Raw genomic sequence first — 20,000 nt, 5'->3', positions numbered from 1 at the left:
TCTATTCAAACAAACAATAGTCAATAACTCTTTCGTGTAGTTTATTTATCAAAAGGGTAATCAAAACACCGGAGCAGAAATGCGCACAGGTAAATCACAGGTGATGTTATATCAGATTTAGCAGCAGATTTCATGCAGATGATGTTAAACCAGGGTTTTGCCTTTGATAATCAAACGTGTCTATGCTAATCTATATCAAAAAGAGGGAAAGTGAGAAGCTAAAGGGAGGAGGAACCGCTGAGCTCTACCCAAATCACGCCACAAAACGGACCGCACGCAATTGACTCGGCTTACGGTTCTGTAGGGACTCGGTCCGACTGGTCCTGGTCCGCGGACGAGGTCCGGAGCGAGGCGTCGCGTGGAGCGGTGTGGCGGCGAAGGTTCGTGAAGCGGGCGGCGGCCGTGGAGCTGGCGGCGGTCGGGGAGCGATGCGTCGCGTGGAGCGGAGGAGGCTGCGACGTGCTGTAAGGTCCTTGGCGCCGGGGAGCGGTGTGCTGTCCGTGCTGTAGGGTCCTTGGCGCCGGGGAGCGGTGTGCTGTCCGTGCTGTAGGGTCCTTGGCGCCGGGGAGCGGTGTGCTGTCCGGGGAGCGAGGGGTCGCGTGGAGCGGTGTGCTGCGACCTCCTTGAAGCGGCGGCGGCAGCGGAGGCGATGTCGGGGAGTTCCTTGGCGGTAGAACGCTTTAGCGGTGTGTTAGCTCCTCACGCGGCCTTTACTCAGATGAGGACGTAGTGCTGATCCACGTAAACGGCGTAGATTACTTCAAAAAGAAAAGAAACGAAGTAGCAAAGAAAGTCTCTGTCCGGTTTAGCGCTTAAGCGTAGTTCCAGGTGGTTCCAGGTGGTTTCAGGTGGTTTCAGAGTCCAGGGCTGGCATGGCCTTGTCGACCACGTGACGGACGGATTTTGTTGAGACAAAGGAAAAGTGAAAGCTCGCCCGTGGAGACGGCTTCAAGATAGAAGAACAAGAATAGAACAAAGAGAGGGACAAAAGAGAGCGTTTCTAGCTTGGAGCGTCCTTTTGATACCTGGCCCGCAGGGCATGCTGGGAGCGAAAGGGGCGGGCGCTACTGCGAAAACTTCCTGTTTAACATTTTCCTGACCGAGAAAATAAAACTGGAGTAACGTAAATAATAATGGCAAAAACATTGAACCCTGTTTTAACATTTACACGTTAAACACTTTTGGCAGTTTGTGCACATTATTTCTTGAGGTAGACACATTTTACATCTTCTTTCACCTGTGATAAAAAATATCGAGTTAAAGCATTGGGAATATAAAACCTTAAACAGTGGAAAAATACGTAACACAAGGTGAAACATGAGTTGATTCGAAAAACATTCATGGCATAATCACATAAAACAGTTCATCGGGGCATCTTCCTGTAAGACTGTGGGGAGAAGAAGGTCTTTTATCACACAAGTCACAGCGGCTCCCCTGCGGTGAGGGACAGAGGGAGAACGAAAAACCCCCAATGTTCGAAGAGAGATTTTCTGTTATCTGGCCGTGGAATGTCCATCTCCATTCCCCTACATACGTATATTCTGAAGTTGGCATGCAGTACTTTAATTGTTCTAACATGGCTTCTGGAAGCTCTTCTGGAATTGTAAGTAGTGTTATAAACTGACTTTTTTCTTTCTAAATTCCGTGCTAGACAACTGAACCGGAAACTAGCATCTTCAGAGTGGAGGCCGTAGACAGAGACACTGGGTCAGGTGGCTCAGTAACCTACTATTTACAGGTAATTTTACTCCTGTATTTGACACCACGCACTATTGCACTGCCTGTGTACATGTAGTGTCATGTGTGTTCATCCTTTTACTAAAAGTACAGGAACACTTCAGGCTCTAGTTGGCATGGAATATACTTCGGCAATTAGGAAATCAGCTGCTGTCCCGCTTGGGCGCGAGATCTTACCTACGTGCCCCGCCCTGGAACATAAGGGTCCCATACATCCAGATGGACAGAGGATTTAGACTGTGGCCTAGTTAGTTGCCAAACAATTGTGTTTGTGTTGCCATCTGACTGCTTAGTGTCAAGTGACAGCTGACACTTTGTCTTCTGACCTCTTTAGCAAATTAATTTAATAATTTATTTTTATTATAGAGTTTCAAATGTAATTCAAACAATATGTTTTTACTTTTTTATCAACCTTTATGTAATGAGGTAAAAAACAAAACATTGAGTTCAAACTATTTTTAAGTGTACCCTGGGCCAAAGTCAAACTGCAGCACACATCATAAAAACATGTTTTCTAAATAGTTGCATTAAAATGAAAAATACAATAAAAAAAAAAATTGCAGGGAGTACATTTAAAAACACTGACTCTCACTCTTTGTTTCATAAAATAAAGCAAAAACTCCTCAAATAAACCAGCTCACAAAGATTCAGTTCAGACAGAAACAGGTTCCAAGCTGTGGGAGCAGCTTAACAGAACGCCCTCCCAAACAAACAACACGGCTGGACTCTATGTGAAGCCTGTAGTATCTGGACATTTTAATCTAGATTATCTTTGTTAAATATAAGGAGGAGTAAAGCTGGTGTCTGGAGGAGAGTCTGATTGACACTAGTTTGGACATTTGGTGGGTTTTGACAACACATCTTTAAAAGCTGAAGCTACTGAAGCTACTGAAAATTACATTTTGGGACTTGAAATAGTGGTCCAGGCTTAACCCATATTTAAAAAAATGTTTTAGAATTGAGGGTAAACAAACTGGCCCTGATTTCTGCACTCATTTCCGTTTTGATGACTCTTGATGTTTTGTCTTGGTCAGAATCCCCTGTCCAGCCTTTTCACCATCGACAGATACAGCGGAATCCTGAAAATCAAATCTGGAGAGACGCTGGACTACGAGAAATCCAAGACACATTTTGTCACCGTGATTGCAAAGGTAATTTGGTCATTTGAGGTTTTGCAATTAAGGTTCTGGACACTGTTCTTCCACTCCTTGTTTTCAGTTTACTTAGAACAGTGTTGTTCAATCATCATGAGTGGCTGAATTCTTTTGTTGTTAAAACATATTCTTTCACCAGCCACTAAAATATGATCAAATCACACCATTTTCCAAAAGAAAGTGTGTATATCGTCCATGCCATTGTATCTGGATTTGGAATTTGTTGTTTTTCTGGTTCGAAGTTTGTTCAGAGCTCTCCAAAATGATGAATTATAGATTATAGAAGATAAATGTGTGAATCTGGCTCCAAGTGCAGCCGGCCGCAGTGTTTGTGTGAGTTCGAGTCCCGGCTCCGACATTTTACTGCTAGTTCATCCCCATTTCACGCTGAGTTGTCCTTTCTAATAAAGCCTACAGGCCGAAAGATCCTTCACACAATATAAACACAACATATACATCATAAAACTTAAGCCAAATAAATATGGAAAACTAGAATAATTAGGGAAATGTGTGGATATAGTACGTTTTCCTGTTATTGTCGTTGAATCCCCCACAATCAACTGGGTGTGAAAATGAACTGTAAATGTCTTTCTTAGGATGGTGGTGGAAATTACAAAGGAAAGGAGCAGTTTCTGTCCTCTTCTGCCACTCTCACCATTAACGTCATCGATGCTCAAGACACGCCCCCCATTTTCATCGGGACGCCATACTTTGGTTATGTGTATGAAGTCACGTCACCTGTAAGTTCATCAGATTGTTTATCATATCAAGTAAATGTCTATAATTTTATGATGAAACATATTTGCACATTTTAGGGATCTGAAATATTCCATGTGGAAGCCAAAGATGGCGACGTTGGAAGTCCAAATTCAGTGGAGTACGCTTTTGAAGAAGGTACAAAATCAAAAAAAAAAAAAATCTGTATGCAATTAGTTATTTATAAAAGTTCGGAATAAACACATTTCACAATTTGTTACAAGGTGATGATGGTGTATTCAGCATCAACAAATCCAGTGGTCGCATCACTCTTTTGACCAGCCCAGCGACTCTGCGGCGGGAGATCTTTAACATGCGAGTCAGGGTAAGTGCATGATGGCTGTACAAAAACAAAAATCAATATTCAAAGCAAAACAGAAAACGGAAAACACAACATGACTCGAGAGAGAACAAAACCGGCAACAGCGTCACAGGATATCCCAAAAAGTTCATGGCATAAATCCAATGTATGTGTCCCATGTTATCCGAAGTCGGTCAAACAAGTCAAATTTCAAGTCTTAAGGTCATTTTCTCCATTTTACAAATCACTTATACTATACTTTTCGGGCTATACAGCACTCCTGAATAAAAGCCGTGCTCACAATATTAACAAGAAAAATAAATAGTAAATATACAGGCCGCACCAGACAATAAACAGCAGTTGATATTTACACAGACATATGGTCCATGGTGGTGACGGTTGTGTTTTGACAGGTCGGGCCAATGCGGCAGGTTCTAAACTGCAGACCGTCGTATATCACATGTGTCTTTGCCTGTGTCCACTGTCCTCTGACATCTTCTTCTACAGTGTGTCAAACGCTTCCTGCTAGAGTGCCCCCCGGTGGCCGTTTGCCAGTCAAATCTATAAATTAGATGAACCGCGTTAATGACCGCAGGGTGAAAAGTGTGGGGAAAAATAACGGCTTAAAATCCGGAAAGTACGGTAAATAGTACGGTTCAAATGGTTTCAGCCATATTTTTGTAATGGCATTCTTCCCCTCAAAATTCCCTCTTTATTCCCACTTATTTTGAATTTTATTTCCCTTGAAAGTTCTGACTCTTTTCCTTTAATGAAAATTTAAATCAGCTCTAACTTTATAGGGTTAGGGCTCTAAATTGTACCTCTTAAACAGAAATGTTTGTCTTCCCCAGGCTACAGAGGTGGGCACAGACGGCGCTCTGCTGGACCACTCTGCCACTACAGTTGTGATCCGAGTGGTGGATTTGAACAATAATCCTCCCACGTTCTACGGAGAGAGCGGCCCACAGAACATGTTTGAACTCACCATGTACGAGCACCCGCCTGAAGGGGAGATCCTGAGGGGGCTCAAAATCACTGTCAACGACTCTGACCAGGTTAAACATGCACTTATTACCTACAATGCCCTCTGTTTATATTGTACCTGATGAAATCCATGACAAACTTTGAGAGGTATTCACTGTTGGGAAGTAACTTATACATGCAGGGCCGGTTCTAGGCATTTGGGGGCCCAAACGCCCCTGCTCTAGCTATCATTTACAGTAAATGGATCCCATGCGGTCCTTCTGCAGGTCAATTGCTTTAGAAAACACAAAAGCCTATTTGTCGGAAGGACATCTAAACTGAACCTTTCTGTTACATTTATAAAAACATGCCGGTACATTTGTAAGAACCTTTTTTTTGCAACCGCCGTCCCTCAGCTCCTCTGATCGGCTCGACAGTTGTGTCTAATTGAATATGAGGCCAACCTTCATCAACTGAAGACCTGTTTCCTCCTTGTGGATAATATAATACTTATGTGGAATCACGCATTCTGAGTCTGAGTGTGTTAAAACTGTGGCTTGTACGGTGGAGCTGCTCGTGCACATCTGATACTCTGGAGCGAGAGAGCAGCGACATGTCTCAAGTTCTAGTGTTAGTTTTGAAACTATAAAGACATACAAAGTAGGCCTACTGTAAGCTCCCTGTTAATTTGCACATTTTGTTATGTTACCATCTTTTTCGAAAAAATATTCATTATTTGTCTCACACAATACCCCATAATGACAACTTCCGAGATGTCTGTTAGAATGTATTTAAAAATATAAATACAAAATAAGAAGCACAAGTACATACATACCACGCCATTTCATGGATTAAACTGTAGATTACATGTTATTTTGTGCATTATTTTCACTGGATTAGACTAGATGTTCATATAACTGCTTATGTAAAGTTATGTAATGTACTGTGCTTGACAGGGGGCCAACGCTAAATTCAACCTGCGTCTGATTGGACCAGGCCGGATGCTCAAAGTGGTGCCGCAGACGGTTCTCAACGAAGCTCAGGTCACTATTTTGGTTGACGACTCTGCCGCCATGGACTACGAGAAGAACCACTTCCTCGCGTACAAGGTGGAACTGCTGAAATGTCATTCAAATAGAAACTTTTTTTACTTCAACTTTATTCCAGACAATTAAAACAGAATCAGTGCAATCTAAATGATTTTAAAGTTTGGATTTTGTGAAACAACAGAATTGTAAGAATGCGTTTACATCAAGTATATTGAAAAGTTATTCTAAAAAGTATTTGTTTATACCGTTCAAAAGATGTCTGTGTAATCCCTTAGTCGTTTCTTTTGCTATTCTTTGCAATAGACAAACTAAAATATGATATTTTGGAGGTAAACCTCCCTGGGATGATAATTTATGCAATGCAACAGTATTTTACCCACACATACCACCATAAATCTTGATATTTTTGTGGTTGCTGCCTTTTTATTCAGATCGTCGTAGCATATATTTGACTAGTTTTAGTATATTACGCATTTGTTTGTATTGTTATTGCCTTTTAAATATGTTTTTGAGTACCTTTGCTTTTGCATCTCATGTTTTAGGACTTAAAATAATGTGTATGTAGAGTAAACACGCATCATGTTCCATCAGACGCTCTTCCAATAGAGATTTGGTGATAGCACGCCATCTAAACAACATAAGATAGCTGTTTAAGCAACTCTATACCATTTTAATATAAATACACTGTTGTTACATAATGCTTTGTAAGATCAGATGATACAGAAGCATAAAAAACAATAGCAACTTCAAAATGGAAGGAACATTTAAACTGAGTCATTTGTGAGGCAAGACAGTCTCGCAAACAGGATTAATGACACAAGAGCAATTGAAGCAAAATACAAATACTCCAGTTATGTTTTTGATGTTAGAACATGGGACAGAATTTTGAGCAAGGTTTAACCAAACCTAATCATATTCAAAGATATTCATACACATTTCTCTGTATTCAGTTACTGGCAGTGGAGGTGGACACTCCGGAGCGCTTCAGTGCCACAGCCGACATTGTCATCCACCTTCTGGACACCAACGACAACGCCCCCAGATTCTCTGCGGAGTACTACATCGCCCGAATCCCAGAGAACTCCCCCGGAGGCACGGACGTGATTACGGTTACGGTAAGAATCACCTTTATGAATATGTTTTACAGACAAATGCAGTGAGTAGTGAATAATAAAGTAAGTCATGTATAGAAGTGAGAGAATGACTGTTAGCCTGGACTCTGCTGGAGGCAGTAGTGAAGAGGAGGAGGAGGAGCAGCTGAGGTGGCTGATGGTTCTGCTGCTGCACTGGAGATGGTGCAAAAGTAGTTAAAGTGGGAGGAGAATGTAGTGAGAGAGTGTGTGGTCTAGAGAGGTGATTGACTGGGGGGCAAAGGTAGAAGGCTGAGGTGGCTGGTGGTCCTGCTGCGGAGGGGGAGGAGTCGAAACAGGATCAGTTGAGAGATAAATGTAACAGTCAAAACATTCGTTCTAGTTATAGGGATGATTCAATATGGATTTGGAGTTCCTAATTAGCCCAGAAGAGGTCTAAAGCATTCAAGCGTGAAATGACCCGAGCTGTAAGAGTGAAATGGTCAGACCTGTGAACAAGGGCAGGGACATTTTAAACTCCTTTCTTTGGACCAGGACCAATTGGAGCTGCTGGGAGCATAAATGCAAACCATATTTATCTGAAATGACTTTCATATGGAAGTTGAAACATCTTGATTTAAAGCTGTGTCCAGACGACCTTTGAAACCTTTGCTACCTCTGATCTGGATCGTTTTTGAGTCAATACCGACGTTATTTCTTTGTAACTGATAACTGACATTTGCAGAAAACAATAATACGAATTTAAAATCCATAGCAAGGCCCATAATAATGTTAGGTTTGATTTTGTTTTATAGTAAAGTTCACGAATCTCAAGTTCAAAATTATCTGTGTAAACGCTCTCTGATATCACCATTACCAATATTAAAGTGGATATAACACTAGCTGAACTAACACATTACTTTCACGTTCAGGAACAGTCAGTCTAAAACCTTCAGCCAAAACCCGGACCAGGTCAGACACCAGATAGCTCTCACTTTCATGTCATTGCGTAACACCACATTCATGCACTTTTACGTTGTGTCTGAAGCTCCGTAGCACATGCAGCTGTAGCGCGCAGATATCCACATGGGGACATTTTGGATTTGTCAGACAGACTTTGACATTTACAGCACTCTTTTATCCCCTGGCCTTTAGCGTGAGCAGCAGGGAGGCGCGTTAATAAATCCAGGGCCTGTGTAAACGCCTTGATCCAGGGCAATTTCAATCAGATAAAACGCCAGACGAACATCGACCTTGTGCATATGATAGTGAGCCTGCAGGTGTCCAGATAGTGAGCCTGCAGGTGTCCAGGAGCGAGCCGCAAATTAGGTTTTTAGTTCATTGTCTGAATATATTTTCGATAAGCTTCAACGTCAGGGTATTTTTGGTTAGTTATTTACAGTTGTTCAGACCATGTATATAATGGATATGTGTTGTAAAAGTGTGGTGTGTGCATGTGTATGTTTGCATTCATGATCGTGAGGAGTGAATGTGCAGATTAGACTAGTCATTTCACTAAAATAATATATTCAACATTTTACATTTTGTTGCCATGAACTTTAAATACAAACGTGGAGTCTAATAAGATGAAACACATTTTTGTTGTAGGCCTCAGACCCAGATTCTGGACTGTGGGGTGATGTGAAGTACTCTCTGTATGGATCAGGATCTGAGCTGTGAGTACTGGCTGAACTTAGGGCGAATAACCCTGAATAGACTCTTACAATAATTGCTGACTATTTTAATCCTTATAGTTATCTGGGCATTACAGACTCTAAAACACATCCAAAAAGATTACAAATCCAGCTGCATTATTAAACCAAAATGACCGCACCGATCTAGAATCCTTCAGTTATTATTAGTATTTTCACCTGGTTTCAAATGTACTTGAATTGAAATGATCACTAATCACTAATAAAACTAATCGATGACTAGTTGACTACAAAAAGCATAGTTATTTGCAGACCTAACAGCAAAGTAAAGTGTTGTTCCTGTTGAAACGAGCTCACGTGGTCTGGTGTCTTCTTGAGTTCAAATATGCAGCTCAATCTACAGCTGCACATTCACCGTTTGTTTAACCTGAGCCAGGAGTCCTCAAAGGATTTCCTGGATTTACATTCACCCTCAGGTTTATTAGATTTCCACGACAACAGACTTGGTCAGTCCTGGTGGTGTACTTTCTTATCTTTTACAATACAACAGAAATGCAGTATCTCGTTTTACGGGTCCTAGTTTTTCTGACCCTTCACCATGACTTGTCCGACCAGCAGAGTTGTTACTATAATGCAAAGTGACAGGACTAAATCTTTAGGGATTGTGCAGTACTTTCAGTAAAGATCGTTTGGGTAAAAGCATATTTCAGGCTTCTCTTTAGCTCCTTATGCAGACATGTGTCGTTGGAAAGAGCAGATTCAACACAAGCCAATGGACGGATTTGAAAAACGTTTAGATTAGTGCATATTTATTTGGTCCAAACCACTTTGTCTCTCTGGGGATTAACCTGAAATGCCCTCTAAAGTTTACATTTCATATTAAGCTTTTAGTTGCTTAATACAATAGCTCTGTAAATCTAGATAAAGAGCAAGTTTCTCGTTCTCTGTGTTTGGTTGCACACTTCAGAAAGTCACCGGAACCAAGGGCTGATCTTTGGCTGCATTTCGTAAGACTATAATGGGATTAAGGGAGGAAATAGACTTCCTTCACCTAGTTCACCGTAAATGCTCACTTCATAACATTAACATAAAGGAAAATCTTATCTTATCTTATTACATCACTGAAATATTGTGCTGTAGGTGTTGGATCCACGGTAAATATGTTCTATACAATTACAGCACAATTATGTAGTTTTACTTGTAGTTTATTAAGCCCAGGGTCAAGACAGGTTTTCACTGTGGTTTACTTTTGTATTATTATTATTAAGAATAATATGGCATTGTTATACTGTGTCCAGTGTTTCTTGTTTTGCAGCTCACACATTTTGCTTAGACCTTGATGATTTCTAGTCATGAGATAAAGGCATAATATTAACTGTGATGGATGGGACAATTCTATATATTTTGGTGACTGATCCAAACACCGTAACAAACTAAACAAATGCTCTTCCTAGGTTCCTGATCCAGCCAGCTTCAGGCATCATCTACACACAGCCCTGGGCCAGTCTGGATGCAGAGGTGCGCTCCAAGTATAACTTCTACGTGAAGGCTGAGGACGCAGACGGGAAGTACAATATGGCTGAGGTCTTTGTCACTGTGTTGGACCTGAACGATCACTCACCGGCTTTCAACCAGAACCTCATGGAGAAGACCATGGTGATTGGAGCTCCTGTGAAGATAGAGGTATTATTATTGTTCTCTTTTGATTAGAAATGACACAGTAAGATGTAGGGCTGAAGAAAACTCAAAGTGAGTGACACAGGCTGGGAAAATATCTCAAAACTATGATTGTATATGGATGACCAGAGCACAGAGCTGACACAAAGTGCACTGAAAACACCACAAGACTTTTTTTTGAATAAACAATGTATTTATCTGACTATTTTCAGATTACAATCACAATTCACTTAAACTAACGCACTCAAACCCTCCTTTCTGTTGTGGTCCATACAATTCTATGTAATACAAATAAAATAATTGGTAAAAAAAATGTAGGATGAAGACTCCGTCAACCGATTAATCAACTGAACTAATGTATATATTATGTCACTACAGTATATAGCCTATACCTCTGTACCTCTGTAAAATTGGAGAATGGGAATAAAGCATTCAGAGTGGTAACCTTTGACGTAACGAAAGGTTGATCTCAATATTATCAGTTTTGAATCTGCTAAACTCTCATTTGTGATCAATCTACTGTACTCTTTTTCTTTTTTAGATATTAAATATCAAATTTAACCAAAATGAGACAACCATTGCTTTTCCTTAGGCTGTTGATGACGACGCAGAAATACCCAACAATGTAATCGAGTACACCATTATGAAGGCAGAACCAGGCCCAAACATTTTCGACATCGACGCAGACACGGGAGAGATCAACCTGAAGTCCTACATCAAGTCACTGGCCATCATCCAGAACATCACCAACAAGCGCGACTACAGCTGGTCCCTGGTGGTGCAGGCGCGGGACAGAGGACAGCCGTCTTTCAGCACAACCGCACTGGTCAAGATCGACATCACAGAGGCAGTAAGTTATAAAGAAAAACACAGACATTCATAGACGCAAAATGCTCCATCTTTGCCCGTTGCTGAAACTTGATCACTTCGCAGGCCAATCCAACCGGGAGTATTTTCACATACAAATGAACATACGAATGAACGGTGAAGCCAATTCTATATTAAACTATATATCATGTTTATTTCATGATATTTATGTCATCATAAAGTTAGTTAGCGTTTAGGTCAGATGCTAGTTTTATATGCTAATAATGATCTCAAATAAAATCGCAAATGTTTTACACACTCAACAATGACCTTTAACCAGACTTTGACCTCACCTAAATGCATCCAATTCGATCTGGACTCGCCGAGTTGCTGAGTGATTGATATCATGAGCATCGTCACGTCTACTCATGAGATGTCTATGACGCTGCACTAAGTACACTAAGCAATAGAAGAGCATTTTTAAGTTAACAGCGTGATGAAAACAACAGTTGAATGATTGTTTTAGAAATGATTTTTTTAGTGCCAGTCTAGTAGGAATATATAAGAATATTGGGGTCTTAGCTTATTCACTAAACATTGAACACGATTCATTGACGGTTTTGTTTATACTGTTTTTTAACTTGAATTCGAAAAAAAAAAAAATATATATATATATATATATATATATAGGTCATTTGAAACATCTCGGTTTTGAATTGTGTCTTACCTAAATACACTTGTCGTGTTGCAGGTCAAATCCCAGTTATACTCATACGTCCTGGGCCTAAAGAAACGTCCCGGCACAGTGTTTGGCATCTGTCTGACCGCAGTCACTTTTGCCGTAGCACTGACAATCTTCATTTCCACTCTTATTTACTGGAACGCTGTGAAAAAGTCCCGTGTCAAACCAAAGAGCAAGATCAGAAAGGTTTCACGGAGGCCTGTGACGTAGCCATGAGATCATCAGCACGCCACCTTGTTTACCGAGTGTAGCTTTTTATGTTTCACATCTTTACTTTTGCATTCTGTAAGGACTTTGTAAACGTGGTAGGGTCTGTAAAGGAGTACTGGAGCAAAATATTGTATTACTTTAGAGGATTTATTCTAAGGAAGGAAAGAAAATTGGAAAATAAATTCAAGTCATTCTAAAGAGCACACAGTTGAAACTCGTGCACTTATTCAGTATCTTCATTTGAACTAGCTGAATGGTCTCAGCAAAGGTTTCACCGCAGACCTTTCTGATCTTGACTTTATAAAAGCTAGTCGATATCGTGTCAAATTGATGTTTTCTGCTAACATTTAAATTTAAGTTCTACCATCTGCACGTTTGACTTCACTCCCAAGGACGTGAACTCTCCCTGTGCTCTTTTACAGACCAGACTGAGTGGGGGGCCCTTGTCCACCATGATAATGCAGGGTAGGAACAAGCCGTTGCATGTACTCGGAATGTTGGGCTCTGCCATCTGTCTCATGGTCATAGTCACAATCATGATCTCCACCGTAATGTTCGTGCGCAACAAGAAATCCAACCGCATCCTCCCGAACCGGCGCATCCGCAAGCGAAAGCAGCAGCAGCAGCAGCAGCAGTCGTGGCTCAGCAGTCCCTTCAACAGGCAAGACACGGACAAGTTCAAGGTGGACGAGGTGGAGCACGAGCCGGAGAGGGAGACCGTGGTGGAGAACGTAAACTATAACAACAATATCGGTAACGCAGTGAGGATATGGCCCCCGCCGCCGCCGCCCTGTGCCCCTTCACTCCCGCCACCGCCGCCGCCCATCATCCCCAGGGACAGGCAGTGGACCGTGCCGACCGTGTCCGCCAACGTGGTGCCCAAACCCCGCAAGAAAGTGTTCGGAACCCAGCAAGACACTGTGAACAAGGCGCTGGTGTCAGAGCTCAAGTTAAGACTGGAGCAGAAACGGATACATGATCAATAATGTGATATTTGTAATTATAAAGGTCAAAAACTGCCGTAATAAATGCACTGTGACTGCACAAAAATATACACTACACATATATTTATACATTTATAATTACTTACATTAAGTATTTAGCTTGACTTGTGTTTTTCAGTTTAAAAGTATTTGCTTAGTAGATATAAGGTCATTATGCTGGTCACAGAAACCAGCTGTTAATGCACTGAAACAAGTCAAATAAAATACTCAAGTAAATAAATAAATAAATAAAATGCTGACTTAGATCCAAGGTGAAACAGCTTGCATGCGGTTAGCTTAAATGCTATGGAGTAGTTTTCTGAATTTTGTCCGTTTTTATCAGTCACAACACAAAAAATGATACAATATGTTTAATTTGGAGCTTTTTGTGCTTAAATTTAAAGTAAGTCCGTGAAAAATTATTGGTTTCCATTCAACAAATTAATATTGATTACATATTAGTAAATTGATAACATTTATTATGGCAGTTTTGGTCTTCTATTATGTAAATGCCTTGTACAACATTGTAAAAATATGTTGAAATCTGCATGTCTGGTTCATCTGATACTGGAAACATAATCTGTGTGTGTTTACTGACACTGCAGCGTCTTGTACTGACCCCGAGCTGGGAACTCACTCAAGAACAAGCGAGACCGTTATTTGGGATCAGCACAAGCTTCTTACCAGAGCTTTTCTTGACACTTGAACTGACTAAAGAGATCAACTCCATGGAAGGGAAGTGAAATCAGCACTTCAAGAGGAGGCGCTGTATTCCCACTGCGCAGCTGAAAAAGACTGTTGAGTTACACTGCAATAAAGGAATGTAACAGTTGAAATGACTAAAGTTTGAATCAATTTAGTCCGTATTTGACTTGTTAAATAGTATTTCCAACTCAATCAGTTTAAACATAGCGCTCCAATAGCACATAATTTGGGTTGAAGGAGAGAAAACAATGCAATAAGATCAAATAAATCTAAATTAAGATTTCAAATGGAGGTAATTTTAACCATTTCCTTTTTGCAGTGCATTGGTGTTGGTAAAGCTTTTCCACAGTGTTTCTCTTCTGAGTCACATATATTTTCTAACCAAATAAATTCCTATTTAATTTTCACTCATTGTGTTGTTTCTGTAATTTGAAAATGAACAGTAAACATGTGACTAGTTTTACTGCTCATGTTAATCACTGGATTACTCTATTTTTGGGTCGGACTGGGACGTGGTTAAAGGGCACAGATTAACGCTCCCTGGAGACATTTGAAATCTGACACCTGCTGGAGGACATAAATGAAAACTCCCGTGTTAGATTTAATTTAGGAGTTTGGAGACCATTCCAATAGTATTTTACATATTATAACATCAAATAAGGTGTACTTATTTCTTTTGAGGGACTGTTTTTCCACTTCCCCTTTGAACGACTGGATTAGTGGCCTGTCGCCCTCTACTGGTAACACCTACTGGAGGGTGGAGTATAGCATCAAAGGAAAAGGAGAAGCACCAGTATTAGCAAGGACCATTAGCAAGGATTAGCCAAGAACCAACAAAAAAAATTCAAAAAGGTAAATTGAATTGTGTGCTTACGTTTAGGGACTGTAAATGGTTGACGTTTGACAGACTTGCATATGACAAGTATAATTTTATGGGATAATATATAGTCATCTTAAGGTTACGCAGCAATATGTGAAGAAAATGTGTGAAAAAGTTGAAAATTAACAGATAATCCCTCTATCCATGTTGTTAAGACACAAATTCCCATCCAAAATGTACTAAATAAAAGGTGTCAAGTGTTGGCTCAGTTTAGAGTATAGAACGATTATGTAACTTTTTTATTTTATTCTCAACATTTATGCTATCCAGCTATATGCTGGACAATTTGAGTTTTATGTCAAAAGCATAATTTATTACATGTGACAAACAAGCTATTTTTGGAAAACTAAGTCCATCCTCAATCCATTGAAATCAAATGCTGCCAAGACAAAGGGAGCCAAAGACGCTTGACAGTGGACACAGCGGTCAACCATATTATCTTCTTTCAGAAAACAACAATCAATATATACAGTAATGTATCATATTGCTCAAAATCTCTCTTCAAAAACATGTCTGGTCATCAAGAGCTTGTTCTTGGATCTCGTGTCAATATCTCAACCAATTCTGAAGTTTTACAGCTCCTCCCCCGAGTTATTTGTGCAAACATGGGCAGAACATGCCCAAAGTTACATAAAACATGACACTTTACAGATTACTGTCTCTAATCTAGGGACTAATTTGTTCTTCTATTTGCAATATTGGACCTTTGGTGTCTGACCTCTGTGAGTTGGCTGGAGAGAGGCGTGCGTGTGCGTGTGTGTGCGTGTGTGTGTGTGTGTGTGCGTGCGTGCGCGTGCGTGCGTGCGTGCGTGTGTGTGTGTGTGTGCGCGCGCGTGCGTCCGTGTGCGTGCGTGCGTGTGCGTGCGTGTGTGTGCGTGCGTGTGCGTGTATGCGTGCGTGTGTGCGTGCGTGTGTGCGTGTGTGTGTGTGTGTGTGTGTGCGTGCGTGCGTGTGTGTGTGTGTGTGTGCGTGTGTGTGTGTGCGTGTGTGTGCGTGTGTGTGCGTGCGTGTGCGTGTATGCGTGCGTGTGTGCGTGCGTGTGTGCGTGTGTGTGTGTGTGTGTGTGCGTGCGTGCGTGTGTGTGTGTGTGTGTGCGTGTGTGTGTGTGCGTGTGTGTGCGTGTGTGTGCGTGCATGTGTGTGTGTGTGTGTGTGTGTGCGTGTGTGTGTGTGCGTGTGTGTGTGTGCGTGTGTGTGTGCGTGTGTGTGTGTGTGTGCGTGTGTGTGTGTGTGCGTGTGAGTGTGTGTGTGTGCGTGTGTGTGCGTGCGTGCATGTGTGTGTGTGTGTGTGTGTGTGCGTGTGTGCGTGTGTGTGCGTGTGTGTGTGTGCGTGTGTGTGCGTGCGTGTGTGTGTGTGCGTGTGTGTGCGTGCGTGTGTGCGTTTAAATATTTGAGCCAGTTGTGATGACGCAAACAGGAGGATTATCCTTATGTGAATCTGAAAAACCAGCGGTTGCAGAAATTTCAGATTGAATTGATGTTGTTTTTGGAAGTAATTTTTTCACACATCAATTTATTTTCCATGTTTTAAGTTGTTGATGAAGTAAAAGAGAATTTCAGTGAGAGTTTCAGAATGATGAGACCGTCATAGCGATTCACTTAATTTAAAACTAAAGATTATAAAGGAAAAACGTGTAGGTTACTACACCCCCAGTATACACTCCAGTCACTAGTTGTGAACAAAATGTCTGGAGCAAAAGTAAAAAGCCAAAAAAGACAATATTATTCAAAAACATGTGCACTTATAAATAAAATCTGAAGCAAAAGGCTTTGAGTAATCTTTTTGAATTGAAATTAATCTAAAGTAAATACTTGAATTCAACTATACTTTCAGTTAACATAAACAATTAAATAAAACAAGATTGTATGTTTTGAGTGTACTGAAATATTGACTTTAAATAAATGTTTTGTTTGACCTTTTCTATTTAATTTCTGTAATTTAATCCGAGGTCAAAAATGTAATTTGCAGTTGTGAACAGGAGGACAACAGTAATAAAGAATAAATATAGCCGCAAGCGGCAATGATCGGCCCTCGCCACGCCGCCGCCACACCGCCGCCACGCCGCAAGAGGAGGGGGCGCTAACGCGCCCCAATTGTCCTTTTATTACATCTACTGCTGAATCTGTGACGCTGTCACATCTTCTCCCCTTTGTTTTACCATCAAAAAGCTATTTTATTTTGAATTCTTGGAAAAATGTGTGGCTTTGCCGCACAGACACCGTGACTCTTTGAATAAAAATGTGGATAACTTTTGATGGTCCACCCCTGAAGATGAGTCTCACCAAATTTCAGGTTAATAGGGCTAACGCCCTGGGAGGAGTTGGTGAAAGTCTAAAGTGTAAACATGTTCTGGTGATTTCCCCATTGGAATAACATGGGAGGTTTCGGTCATCGCTACGGCAAAGCCGTAACAATTATGACATGGGTCTCATTGACTTTTTTGATGGGGCCAAAATTGAGTTTTGTGTCAAATTTCAGATAATTTCGCAAAACTAAACATTTAACCTCCATATAAAATCTGTAGGGGGCGCTGTGGCCCCAAATTAATTAATTTCACTTCAAGTAGGTTTAGGGCAAAGAGTTTAACAACTGATTCTAATTTGACGCAATTCGGACTTTATCTGCGCAAACGGCAGAAATGTTAAATTTGGGAGATTTCTGAAATTCTAGCTAAAGTCACAGAGACCGTGAGAGGTATCAATGTAATTTGGATAACTTTTGATGTCCCACTCCTCAGTACCATTTTCACCAAATTTCAGCTTTTTAGGGCCAACGCCCTGGGAGGAGTTCGTAAAAGTACGACGTTTGGAAAAACTCCCGAGTCATGCTTAGCCATTTTTGAACCAATATGGCCGACATTTGGTTGGGTGGACGGCGTTGCCGTAATAATATTTTTTACTTCTCTTGTCACCATCTACCTCTGTGCCAAATTTCATGATTCTAGGATCAGATTTTTTTTGGGTCATTTCCTATCTCAATGCATTTTTGGTACATTTGGGGGCGCTGACGCGCCAATTTTTTTTTATTTTAGAAAAGGGAAATAGCCAGAATGTAGAGAGGCACCATTTTTAGAGGTGTGCAAATTTTTGTGACTTTTCGTCAATGTTCACTGGGTGAAAAATAGGGGGGTTGGTCCCGAGAAGAAGAAAGAAGAAGAAAGAATAATATTCTGATGCGAAAACAATGTTTCCCATTTTTCAAATATCATAAACTATACATTTTCGGAAAGCGCTCGCGCTTTCCTACTTCATGGTGTGGGTCCCTGGTCACTGACGGGTACTTTCGTTAATTTTGAGTGGGCTCCGCCCACTTTGTGTTTTTGGCCCTCTATACAGTAATAATGTTCAATTTTTGCATTACATGCTTATATGCACGGAACATGCAAGAGATGGGGAACGTATTCGTGAGCTACTTAGCGCAAATGAGTGCTTTATAAGGGGATGACGACCGCGAATGTAAGGTGCTCGTTTAGTGCGCACTTTTGCACGGGCTTCGCCCGTTTACAACGGTAATGTTCCATTTTCCTACTACTAATTAGTATGCACGGGGCGTGCGTGAGTGAACGAGTGCGTTAGTGAGTGTTTGGAAGTGGGCGAGCGCTTCGCGCTCGGTTTCGTGCGCACTACGTGCGCACTTTCGCAGCCGTGCTTCGCACGGCCTTACAAGATTAATAGGCCTCTCGCCAGCTTGTGGCGCTCGGGCCTAAAAACTGACTACTGTCATACCCATAACTCAATACACTTATGCCCAAAGATTAAAATGAAAGAAATTACACACACATTCACTTTAAATGTAATGCAATACACTCAAGAAATGAAATATTTAAAAACAAAAATGTTGTGTGTGATCTTTTTCCATGTAATCCCTTTTATTTTAATCCAACATAAATATTTGAATTCTTCTATAATTTCAACAAACATAATCATCAAAGTAGAGCAATGATTGTCTAATACATCAATTTAAAGTCAATATTTTAGTACACATTTTGTTTTATCCTTTTCAATCTATTTCCTTTAATGTTAATCTGGACTCATTAGGATGAATGAATAAAGTCAATATTTGAATTCTACTTTGTTTCACACAACATAAACATCTAAATGAAACATTATTTAGTATTTGATATGGTATTTAATATGGTACATTTCAAGTCAAGAGTCAGTGTTTGAATGTAATACATGAAACACAACAATCATCTGTCTAGGCATCACGTATTGTTACACAGAAGGAAAGAGAAGGACTACAGCCTCAATCCCCTTCTACCAATCACACAGAGCTGAGCAGATGTGGGCGGTGCTCCAGAAAATGACCAACGCTCATTGTCAGGGCAACATCAACAATACAAGCCTCGTGCTGCTGAGCTGAAGCCCTCATACAAGGAGGATCAGGGCGGGTTAAGAGGAGGTTGTTGTGGTATTATGTCAAATGAACAATGCTCGATGTCCCGCGCATCCGCTAAGCCATGTGTTCAGAGCAGTTTGTATAAGATGACGGCGGTGACGCAGAGAGGCTTAAGCATATGCTGTCGATAATGTAGCGAGATCATTGAAACATCCGCTCTGTGTAATCTGTGCAAAATCTATCAAGAGCAGAAACAAAGACTCAACGCTTTTCTCTTCTACTCTCAATCGAAATAATGGGCTGTATAAATACATAATGATGAATATATGATGATACAATGTTTTTGAGATTGGGAACAGTCAGTATCATTGACATGTGTCCAAACAGCATTTAGACCCTCAAAGACTACTTTATCAATGTTTAACGGAAGTAGCAAAAGAAGAAACACAAATTCAACCAAAGTACAGTATTTATTGTGTGAACCAAAAGAAAACAATTTAATATGGTTTGATTTTTGTTATTTTACTTACCAAAGACATAATGTGTCTTATGAGTATTTAGTGCATCAATAATTATTTAACATTTACACTTAAATTGATTAATAATACAACCAAGTCCATGCATAGGCCCTAATAGGTCCCGCCTCCTAACAGAGGCATTTAACCATAGCAAGCAGCAGATCAGTCATTTGAAAAATGGCTAAGTGATATTTCTGACATATACATGCATAATTTCAAGTAAGTATAGAGCAATGGGCGGAGATACTGGGAAGGGGAAACAGATTTTCCAAGCATTCTAGCCTCAACTACAGGACAATACAAGAAATATGCATGAATGAATTCAGTTAATAATTAGGGATCACAGTTATAACATGGTTAAAACCTTTGATTAAGTTCCTCAGGTTCATGATTTGAATACAAATGCTTGTTATTGGCAGCTCTCTTGTAATGCATGTAAGTGTGACAGTCAACAGTGA

The 20,000-nt window shown here is 40.6% G+C and overlaps 1 protein-coding gene across 2 annotated transcripts in view; it reads left to right on the top strand.

Moving 5' to 3' along the window:
- cdhr1a (cadherin-related family member 1a) overlaps window positions 1–13,168 on the top strand; it is a 22,840-nt gene extending 9,672 nt beyond the window's left edge. The window contains exons 6-17 of one of the 2 annotated variants that reach the window (XM_072436914.1): window positions 1,652–1,738; window positions 2,772–2,888; window positions 3,488–3,631; window positions 3,707–3,785; window positions 3,872–3,972; window positions 4,800–5,003; window positions 5,868–6,020; window positions 6,911–7,075; window positions 8,639–8,706; window positions 10,137–10,365; window positions 10,952–11,209; window positions 12,541–13,168. In XM_072436914.1, coding sequence (XP_072293015.1) covers window positions 1,652–1,738; window positions 2,772–2,888; window positions 3,488–3,631; window positions 3,707–3,785; window positions 3,872–3,972; window positions 4,800–5,003; window positions 5,868–6,020; window positions 6,911–7,075; window positions 8,639–8,706; window positions 10,137–10,365; window positions 10,952–11,209; window positions 12,541–13,104 — 2,169 coding nt within the window. In that variant the 3' untranslated portion in view covers window positions 13,105–13,168. Of the gene's footprint in view, window positions 1–1,651; window positions 1,739–2,771; window positions 2,889–3,487; window positions 3,632–3,706; window positions 3,786–3,871; window positions 3,973–4,799; window positions 5,004–5,867; window positions 6,021–6,910; window positions 7,076–8,638; window positions 8,707–10,136; window positions 10,366–10,951; window positions 11,210–11,917; window positions 12,419–12,540 lie in introns of those variants that run through there. The other variant, XM_072436915.1, reaches the window with a different exon arrangement.
- Window positions 13,169–20,000: the final 6,832 nt, after the last annotated feature.

Source organism: Eucyclogobius newberryi, unplaced genomic scaffold, assembly GCF_026437365.1.
Source record: "Eucyclogobius newberryi isolate DKJ021-1_F unplaced genomic scaffold, fEucNew1.0.hap1 SCAF_8, whole genome shotgun sequence".
In the NCBI taxonomy this organism is placed as follows: domain Eukaryota; kingdom Metazoa; phylum Chordata; class Actinopteri; order Gobiiformes; family Gobiidae; genus Eucyclogobius; species Eucyclogobius newberryi.
The sequence above is the reverse complement of the archived record's forward strand: the minus strand, read 5'-3'. Positions and strand labels throughout refer to the sequence as shown.